Here is a 10686-nt window from a genome sequence, read left to right as displayed (position 1 = left end):
ACAAGTATCTGGTACTGATAATGAACTGAGGATCCTCAGAAGTACAATGTTCAACTGCTGGCTTGTCAATTCCATAAAAAGTCTACCCTCTGGTGTGTTGTTATGTTAAACAAGGTGCTAGCACACCCAGAAAATGGCTAAGGACTTTCTCTAGTATGAACTTTCTGGTGAGTGACGAGGTAAAATTTTTCACTGAAAGTTTCCCCACGTTTGTTGCACAAATAAGGCTTTTCTCCATTGTGCATTCTCTGGTGCTCTAAAAGATTTCTTTTGTAGATGAAGTCCTTTTAAATTCACTGCACTTATAATGCTTTTCCTAAGTGTGGAGTTTTTGGTGCTGAACAAGTTTATCCTTGCAGCTCAAGGTTTTCCCACACTCATCACATTCACAGGGTTTTTGTCCAGTGTGTATTCTCTGGTGCTCAAGAAATTTCCTTTTCAGGATGAAGGTCTTCCCACATTCACTGCACTCATAAGGCCTTTCTCCAGCGTGGATTGTCTGGTGCCGAATAAGATTTTGTTTGCGGGTGAAGGCCTTCCCACATCCACTGCACACATAAGGTCTTTCTCCAGTATGAACTTTCTGGTTTTTAATGAAGCTGGAGTGGCATGAAAACAACCTTCCATATTTGTTACGTGCATAATCCTTTTCTCCAGCGTGGATTCTCTGATGCTTGAAAAGTTGACTTTTCTTGATGAAGGATTTCCAACATCCACTGCACTCATAAGGTCTTTCTCCAGTGTGAACTTTCCAGTGATAAACAAGACTAGAACTGTGTCTAAAGGATTTCCCACATTCATTACACTCATAAGGCTTTTCTCCAGTGTGGATTCTCTGGTGCTCAAGAAGATGATCTTTGTGGATGAAGGCTTTCCCACATTCACTGCACTGATGAGGCCTTTCTCCAGTGTGAACTTTCTGGTGTTTAAGAGTTGCCAGCTGCGTGTAAACAACCTCCCACATTTGTTACACTCATAAGGCTTTTCTTCCGTGTGGATTCTCTGGTGCTCAAGAAGCATTTTTTTGCAGGTGAAGGACTTTCCACATTGACTGCACTCACAAGGCCTTTCTCTAGTGTGAAGTTTCTGGTGCTTAATGAGGTCAGAACTGACTGTAAATGATGTCCCACATGCATTACACTCATAAGGCTTTTCTCCAGTGTGTACTCTCTGGTGTACAACAAGATGGTGTTTGCGGGTGAAGGCTTTCCTACATTCACTGCACACATAAGGCCTTTCTCCAGTGTGAACTTTCTGATGTATAATTAGGGTGGACCAGCGTGAAAATAACCTTCCACATTTGCTACACGCATAAGGCTTTTCTCCAGTGTGGATTCTCTGGTGCTCAACAAGACTATGTTTGCGTGTGAAGCCTTTCCCACATTCACTGCATTCATAAGGTTTTTCTACAGTGTGAACTCTCTGGTGCTCCATGAATTTAACATTTTCCTTGAAGTCCTGCCCACATTCACTGCATTTGTAATGCCCTTGCTGAGTGTGAGAGGCCTCCCTGTTCTCCCTGCTTCTATGTGGTTGCTTTCCACTCTGGGTGGCCTTATGCTGGAGAAAGGCCAGGTTACCCAAGAAATTCTTTTCAACCTCTCCACATGTGAAGCTACTGTCTGACACAAGGATTTTGCAGCTGTCCACATAGGGGGACTTGTTCTCCTCCTCCCTTCTGATGCATTTCTCTCCACTGTGCTGCTTCTGCTGCTGGTGTAGGTATGAACTGAATGAGAACAATTTCCTCCGAGCCCCAGTAGCGTATGGTTTTGGCCCAGGTTGCACTCCTTGGTGCTCAGCCAGGTACAAAATGTCTTTCTCCACCAAGACACACATATTGCAGGAATGAGTCTTTGAGATAGATGGGACTGCCTTTGGAGTCCTGGTCTGCAACACTCTTTCCACAGAAGCACATTGCTCAGAAGAGGCCTCCTCAGGTTTCACTCCATACCAACAACCTGAAAGCACAAAAATGCTGAAGAAGTGGATGTAGACTTTGGTGGAACAGGATAATCTATTACAATGTGTGTATAACACAACCATGAATGAGTCTATGGGTTTGTTTTTAGGGTCAGGGAGCCAGGTGGAGGAAGGGATAATCTGCTGTACTAGGCTTCTGATGGTCACAGAAAGGAGGAGCTCTCACAAGCAGCAAGAAAACAGGGTACGGTGCTGTGCTAGGACGAGAGGCCTTTTACAATTCACTCCTCTGCCCCTGGTTCTCAGGAGGAACTTCTCTGCTGGGGACAGGTGAGTGCTGTGTAGAATGTGTGTCCCACCCCTGGAAAACATAATAGCTAATAGGTAGCTGGAGATAAGAATTACTTAAGTATATGTGCATCTATCCTGACACAATTCATTGTGGACAAATGTTGGAGAACACTACAGAGGGGGAAGAACAGGAGAGATGTGAAGGGCACAGAGGTAGGGGACAACCAGAAGTCAGTGGTCACAGCACAAATATGTGGGCAAGATGTGAAGGATGAGGAAGAAAGACAGAAATGAGGTACAGCCATCAGCCTTGCACTAAAATAGTAGTGAACAAAGGACAGCTGCCTGGTATGATTAGAACTCATCCATGACAGCATGCCTTTCTCCTGATACTCACCAGACTCAGGGTCCCATTACCCCTCTTCCTATGGCCATAGATGTGTCTAACCCATCAGGCACCCATGGCTGGCCTCCATCCCTCAGCTCAAGTTGGTTGACTAAGTGAGACCTAGCAGATCAAAGTGCTAAGGAGAAAACAGGGCACTTAAGTAGACAACGCTGGCCCATAGTGACCCTACCCATGACAGACCACAGGAGAGAAATCTATTACTAGAAGAACCTGAAGGCAAGTCTTGCAAAAGCAATCTAGTGTTGCCCACAAACTACTGACCAGTAAGTATCTGTAATTCCTATGACAGGCAGCAGACAAAAAAGAAGTGGCCAGATCCTGTGAGAGAGATCTTCCACGGATCAGAACAGTCCATATAGGAAGAATGGCAAAGCAAACTGCGATTGGTTGGGCAAGTGACAGGACTCTGAGATGAAACCCTTGAGTGAAAGGCTTCAGCACACAAGGTGCTAGAGCTGAACACACACAGTGCCTATGCCAGGGCACCAAGGAAGGAAGCAATGTCTATGGTCCATGTCTTAGAAAATCGAAGACAGCCTGGAAAAAGGAGAAAAGCAGAGCCCAGTATAGGGCCATGGTGTGGGAGCAATAGTCCTTACCCAGGGAGGCTGTAAGTGACCAGTTCTCCAGCATCACATCTTGGTACAGGCATCTCTGGGCATCATCAAGGAGACCCCACTCCTCTTGGGAGAAGCGCACAGCCACATCCTCAAAGGTCACATGGCCCTGTCACGATGGGGGCAGAAGAGTTCATGAGCCTTTCTAACCAGGACCTAAGCAGGTCATGGCCCTCCTCCCCAGCTCCCTACCTCAGAGAAGATGCCAAGTCCTCATGCCACTGGTACTTGCTCTCTCTTCATGTCCCACTGACCCCCTCCAACCATCAGGAAGAACAGACAGGGGCAGAGGCAGTCTCATCTATGTTCTGGAACTGACAAAGAGAGTCCCAACCACTGTCCTCACAGTAAATTGTCCTGGGATTGCACAGATCATGCCACATACAACAACACTTAGGCCTAGTCTCCTGGCTTAAACCCTGAGTACAAGGACCCTGAGTACCCCATCACACTCCCTCTCCATCTGCTCAGCACTATGGGATCACTCATCTCTCACAAGCCAGACCATGACCACTACACCTACAACACCACTGCCACCTCTGTCCATGCCTTAGGCATCTCACTGGCTTCCCCACATGCCACTCGGCATGTAGCACTCAGACAGTGCTTACGAAATGCAACCAGGATCCAGGGCTGCCCCAGGCCTCTGATGGACCCCACTGCCAGTGGAGGTCCAGCACTTCTGTGAAGACCTCCCACCTGGTCCTGGCCTTGTTCCAACGTCAGCCACCCAGATCTTGTGTGGAAGTCAGGCAGCCTAAGCTCTCATCCTCTTTAGTGTTGCGTGTGTTGTCCCTACACCAGTCACATCCTTCCTCTCTACACCCCCTCTCATTCAAAGCCCAGCCCCACCTCTCCCACCACAGCCCAAGAATCTCCCAGCTGACTTCATCCTTCCTGAAGCTAATCTGTTACCCAGTCTGACACTCTTCAGGCTCCACCAGGAGTTATCACACAACTCTGAACCTGTGGAAGAGGAAAAACCCACTGGGCCTCAGCTCAGTGTCATCTGACCTCCATTATTGCTTATGTCTCTCAAGAAATCTCTTACCCACCCACTAGGAATCCTGTGCCGCCACCCAGACCTCCACCTAAAACATGTTCCCACACCACACACACACACACTCATGGCCACTGTACTTCCTCATCCATCTTAGTGATGACAGCCACTCCTATCCAGTTGCCCAAGCAAGTGAGCCAGTCCTTGGAGAATACTCTCTGATCCTTCCCGTTATGTCATTTCCACCATAACCTAGGGAGTGCCTCCCTTCAAGATGACACAGTCCACATGACAGCCACCCTCTGATTGGTATCTTTAAATTGATGCTTTTCCCTGAACTCCAGATGTGTTCCACTCAGAGGTCCCAGTATCTCAGACTCAACAAGGCAAAAACCTAACTCCTGAGAGTATTTCTGTTAATTACTCCTAGTATCCACTTTCCATCTCAGCAATGACACGTCTACACTTTCACCTAAAACCAACATCTTGGGGTGATGCTAGATTCCCTCTCACCCTGTACAGCAAAAAATCATCCCTACAAAACAAATTGACAAACCAACCTCTTCTCCAACTACAGAGCCATGGCTGTGATACAGCCACCATCAACACTCATCAGGACTGTAGCCTCCCCAGGGTCTCTCTGCCTCTACGCTCACCCCCACAATCTGTCCTCCACTATGCAGACAGAGTAGCCTGTTTAGACCTGAGTCAGATCAACTCCCTTCTCTGCTCCAAATAGTCTGTGGACCCCGCACTTCAGCAGAGGTACACAGCTACTCATGCTGCCATTCCAGGACTAGCTCTTACCCCTAAATCTATGTAGCCAGCAGATGGAATGGAGTCCTGCAGTTCCCTGAACACTCCCAATTCATTCTCATCTCCACACATGTGGACACACTGGTTCCTTTGCCCAGGAAAACTTTCATCATTTAACCTTATTAATTGGAAAAATGGGAACACTTCTGTACAACTTCTGACCTTGATTAAGGACCCTGTGCATGATTTGACCCGAGGGTCCAGAACTAAGGGCAGAGAGTCCCAAGAAAACACTATTTCCTATATCTGTGTGCAAGGACCACAGGGGTAGGGACCAGGGCCAGTGAGGTACTGGGACCTCTTGTATTTACCTGTAAAGGCTCCATAAATGCTGCTGCTACCATGGGAACCTGTGGAAGAGGGAGGATGTGAGATAAAGGTGATCATGCATGGTGGTAAAGGCTGAGCTGTTCCCTTCCTTCCTTGCCCTGGAGAAGGGTGGTCTCAGGCTGACACCTAACCTCAGGTCCTCAGTCCTCAGAGCTAGTTCCTAACGGCTGAATGGCCTTGGACAAAGACTCAACCTCCCTGAACCTCAGTGTCTTCATCTGTAAAACCTCAGAGCATCGATGTGGACTTCACATATCCCTTTGGCATGTGACCAGCGGATTAACATTTCTGTAGGTGGTTTTGAAAATTAGGTGTTTCTTACATGTCTTTGAAGTATTTACGTGAATGTCAAATTTAATCAACACTCTGAGGTTTCTGTGACTGTCTTTCTGACACCAAGTTTGTGGTGTCCTTCCCAACTCCAATTACAGATAATTGGATAACTCTCTAACAATAAATGGGTGTTCTACAATTCAATCCTATTCTCACCAGAATCCACAGGCTTAAGGGCCCAGTCCCACAAAACTGTGTTCCCTGCAGAAGCCAGTTGCAAGTCCCCAATCCCCCAGGTTACCAGTATTTCTGTCCACCTTGACTAAAAATTCAAGGTTTCCTATTGACGCCTCCTCACTTTCAGTAATTTGGTAGAATAACTCACAGATCTCAGGAAAACACTTTACTTACATGTACTTGTTTCTTATAAAAGATACAACTTGAGAATAGCCAAATGGGGAGCTGTCTAGGGCAAGGTGTGGGGTGAGGGCAGCAGAGTTTCCATGACCTTTCAGTATGATCCACCCTCCCAGCACTTCCGCCATTTCAATGTGCTCACTAACCTGAAAGCTCCCTGAATCTCACTGCTCAAGTTTATATCCCTAAACTCCAGCTCCCCTCCCATCTTTGGGAGGCTCAAGGTGGGGCTGAAAGTTCAAACTTTTAAGCACTTTGTCTTTCTGGTGACCAGACCCATCCTGAGGCTACCTAGGGGAGATACCCTAAGTCATCTCACTATAATAAACTCCTGTATGATAGAATGAGCTAGTTATGAATAACAAACAACCACTATTAATACCCAAGAAATTCCAAGGGTTTTAGGAGGTCTATGTAAAGATCCCAGTTTACTGGATTGATGCCCCACATAACAAAATTTTGATCGATAAAGGATCACATAGTGTGGTGGTCCCAAAGATTAGTACCATAGATCCTAGCTGTGTAGTAGGCTATAGAATCTAGGTTTGTGTATGTACATTCTATGTTGTGTACAGAACAAATTCACCAACCTCCCACTTCTCAGAATGTAGTCCAATCTTAAGGGATTCATCACTGTACTTGCTTGCATGTATTTAACCTGTTAAAGCTGTAAGTTTTAAACTTGTACTTTCCTGGGAGAGCTGAGGCATCTATGACCTTGACTGGGCCTGGGCTGCTCCACCAGCCTGGCTGACCTTTCTCTGGCTCCACAGGGAGTGGACAGTCTGCCTAGTCCTCAGAGCAGAGAATCTGCACCACCTCACACCTCCATCTCCATCCCCATCCCAGGCAGGGCTCATTCCTTACTCCCTCCTCTCTCACCCCCCAGAAAGTCCTGGAACCACAGGACCCTCCTTTCTGCAGCAGCCTCAGAAAATCACAGCCACTCTGCCCTGTCCTCCAGCCCCAGTCCACTCCTCCTTCATCTCAGGGCCTATCTCAAAGAGAAGTGTTAAGATTTTCCCTCCTAAACTTGAGATCCAGGCTTGGCCCTCGTCCAGGACTTAGGCTGCCACCATGTGGACATCACTGAGACAGCTCCCATCTACCCAACTCAAGACTGGCCATGCCAGCTGCCTATAGGTCACCTCTACTCTGGGATCTCAGAAACAGCACGTCCAAACTCCAGCTCCTAATCTTTCCTTGAAGCCTGCTCTCCTTACCAGTTTCCCCATCTCAACTCCTCCAGATATTCAGCCAAAAGGAAATCTTGATTGTCCTTTGCTCTGCCCTTTTGCTCACAGGCCACACTCACTGCCACACAATATCCTGCCGGTTTTCCTTATATTTATCAGGAATCTTCTGACTTACAGTCCTTCTACCGCCACGGCTCTGGTCCAGGAACCAGCATCATTCTCTGGAGTCTATTCCAGTAGGCTCCTGTGGGAGATCAAACTCTGCCACCCCGAAATATGTCTCTTTACCTTGATTATTTTCTCTGACAGACATTTGACCTCCGCCAAAATGCCTAAAGAATTTAACACAAAATATCTGTTTCAGGAAGGAGTTACCACCATATGATGGCTGTAATATAAGGTAAAATAGATGTTACCATAGGAAAGGCACCAACAAGCCCATCTTATCAAAAATTCTGTCTCTCCCAGGCCACATTCTCTAGGTGGCCCTGCAAAGAGTTGCTAGACAAACATTTACATTTGTAAGGGAAATCTCCATTTGTAAAGGTATCTCCCTCTCTGTGCTGGGAAGAGGGGGGATGACCTCATCTCTAGAAAAGAGATGGTGGAAGGTGAGGCATTAAATCTGCATAATAACCTTACTCTTGTTTACTGTGTTTTTCTGGTAATCTCCCATAACTGACTCCCCCCACCTCCAACATCCTCCTTTGTCTTTAGCTGACAATAGTATTTAGATGAGAATCTCTGCCATTTTGTTGAGAAACTCAGCTTCCCTGGTTTCTCCCATGTATACATGTTATTAAACTTGGTATTGTTTTCTCCTGCTAACCTGTCTTTTAATTATTTGGCCAGCCATAAGACCTTAAGGGAAAGGGCGGAGGGGGATTCTCCCTTTTCCCCCACACTCCTCACAGGTCTCCCCGCCTCCCCCCTCTTCATCCTCCCCCACTCTGTATCCCCGAGCAGCCTTTGAAATACTGTGAAAACTCTATCTTAGAGATCGTGTTTCTCTTTTATTCACAACGCCACACCAATCCCAGAACCCTCAGACTGACGGCCCAGCTGCTCAGACTGCCAGAGTAGTAAGACTCCTCCTCACACTCTCTGCTTCCTGCACACAGGAGTTGGACCCCAGGTTTCCCGGATGCTCCCGGCTCAGGTGCACCTCCAAGACTTTGCAGGTGCTGCTCCCACGGCCTTTCGCACTTTTCCACACTTCATCACACTGCCTTTCAGAAACAGGGACCCCACCCCTGAACCCCTACTGTTCTAGAGACGGGGGCCTGAACTGCAGTGACCTGAGCAGGAGACTCTCATCGAGGGCTTTAGGATTTGGGTCAGGATCTGGGGAACGCAATGGTCACCTGGGCCGGGTCCTTCAGCGCCTTCGTCGCCATAGGACCCTCTGGGCGCAACGCTGCCGGGAAACGCGTGTGATAATGGCGGAGACCCGGGCCAGTGGTCCACAGAAAGAGGTCACTCGGGCCGCGCTCACACGGAACCTCAGCTCCCGTGCAGTGAGGACGACGCCTCCTCTCACTTTTTCTGCTCCAGTTACCTCAGCCCGATCTTGCGATCTCGAGCCTCCGCTTCGGCGGACGGCAGCAAAAGCCGCCAAAGGACCGCCTTGAGGCAGACGCCGGAAGTCCCGCCCCGTCCCACATCAGACTCACGGAAACGCCCCAGGTTTGGGCTTTCGTTGGTGCAGAGCAGCCAGGCCGCTCGGCTCACAGTCTCCTGGGTAATGTAGTTCTTGCCACCTAACAGCGTGCCCTGCAGACCAGAGCTTCTGCTAACCTCCAGGGCATAAATGAGACAAATGACCCCCTGGGAAAGGACAAACTAAAAACACATCAAAGTAGAGTCAGAAAGTCTACATATTTAACTTTTTTAAAAATCGAATTTAACTCATATTTCTTAATATAAAAATGATCCATGGTTACAAAGAATGCATTCAAAGTGTTTAAAGACTGAGACTCGCTCCAGTCCTTAATTTTCGTTTTTCTCTTTTTTATTTTCTATATAAAGACTACCGAGGTGAAAATCTTGGAGGAATTTTCAAGGAGGAAAAATCAAGTCAGTAAGATTTTAGAATACAAATGTAAATTATATGCAACAAAATGCTTTGGTATACTTCATTATTGGCTAAAATATAAACATACAAATGTAGATAACATAAATCTCTTGTTGACGCTGTTAACTTGGTATGCCTTGCAATACCACTAAGACATTGTGCTGAAACACTAGATTTTTGTGGGGGTGAGGTGAGGTGCTGGTAATAATAGTTATAAGTGTAAAAATCCCAACGTTGTTTTGGAATTGGCTAAGCTATTTATAAATGTCATAAGGCAATGAGTATAAAAGATACAAAAATTATTCTAATATACAAGGTTGGAGTAAGTTTTCTAAAGGAGACTAAGGCAAATCTAAATTTACAATAAGAAAGCAGTGTCTGATTGGCATCCTGGCATGGAATTTAAGTTGAAAACTAGCAGAATAAACTATAAAGTTTATACAGAGGCACTCTCATATTTACATTCTTCCTTCAAAGCTGAGTGTGGTGGTGCTGCAGAATATTGGGAAATGGCTGCTTTAAAAAAAAATGGTTCTGGGGAAACAGAATATCCAACTGACAAAAACTCTAATTTTCATCCCTGCTTTTAATCAGACACAAAAATTAATTTCAGATAAAAAAGGATTAAATAGGAATATAAAATATGTACCTCTTAAAAGATCGTGGAAAAAAATGTATTTGTGAGTATGAGAACAGGAGTTCTCAAAGTAAATATAAAAATTATCACAACATGTACACAAACTATATGAAAATATCCAGATTCTATTATCAAAAAAATCATAAAAAATGTAATGTCAAGAACAAACATAAAAAGATTTGGACCCATATATAATTATTAAAGAGTTAATATATAAATAGTTGTCAATGCGAATAATCAATGCTCAGATAAGACAGAGTGATATTTATTGATATTTAGTGAGCCATCCTGAGGACTAGCCCAGAAGTGTTATCTTCCCCAGGAAAGAGAGCATTCCAGACAAGTGTGGTTTACAGCATGGTTACATACCATTTCAAAACAAAGAAAATACATCAAACAAGACAGGAATACAATTTTTTCCCCCCAGAGTCACAAGGAGATGTTTTGCTGCAGTTTAGCACATATATAGCTGGTCAATCTGACCTGGGTTCTGCAGGAGGAAAAACTTATCATCAAAGAAGTACTGGTATTGGTGTCAGCGAAAGGCAGACATTCATCCTTATATTTCAAGACTGCACTCCTAGCTTTGGAAAAATGTTTGAAGCGGGTGTACAATGCATGTTCAGTGGGTCATAAGTCAGTCTGCTCTGGGAAAAACAAGTTTTAGGCCAAATCAGATTTAAACAAGAATGGCTACCCCATC

General features: G+C 45.8%; 1 protein-coding gene across 1 annotated transcript; it reads right to left on the bottom strand.

The window, feature by feature from the left end:
* Positions 1–370: 370 nt before the first annotated feature.
* Positions 371–8888, bottom strand: LOC131397508 (zinc finger protein 772-like). Its single transcript, XM_058530478.1, has 4 exons — positions 8637–8888; positions 5368–5406; positions 3223–3349; positions 371–1961 (listed from the first exon to the last, which is right to left on the bottom strand). The coding sequence occupies exons 1-4, from the start codon at positions 8667–8669 to the stop codon at positions 439–441; spliced, it is 1722 nt and encodes a 573-aa protein (XP_058386461.1). The 5' UTR covers positions 8670–8888; the 3' UTR covers positions 371–438.
* Positions 8889–10686: the final 1798 nt, after the last annotated feature.

Source organism: Diceros bicornis, chromosome 34 (assembly GCF_020826845.1).
Source record: "Diceros bicornis minor isolate mBicDic1 chromosome 34, mDicBic1.mat.cur, whole genome shotgun sequence".
Lineage (NCBI taxonomy): Eukaryota > Metazoa > Chordata > Mammalia > Perissodactyla > Rhinocerotidae > Diceros > Diceros bicornis.
Note: the sequence above shows the minus strand (reverse complement) of the source record. Positions and strands in the feature narration are given on the sequence as shown.

Excerpts from the sequence above, each read along its gene's own strand:
- LOC131397508 (XM_058530478.1), bottom strand. The coding sequence starts at position 8,669 with ATGGCGACGAAGGCGCTGAAGGACCCGGCCCAG. Across the intron at positions 5,407-8,636 it reads CGCTGAAGGACCCGGCCCAG|GTTCCCATGGTAGCAGCAGC; the intron begins GTGACCATTGCG and ends CCTCTTCCACAG. Across the intron at positions 3,350-5,367 it reads CATTTATGGAGCCTTTACAG|GGCCATGTGACCTTTGAGGA; the intron begins GTAAATACAAGA and ends CCATCGTGACAG.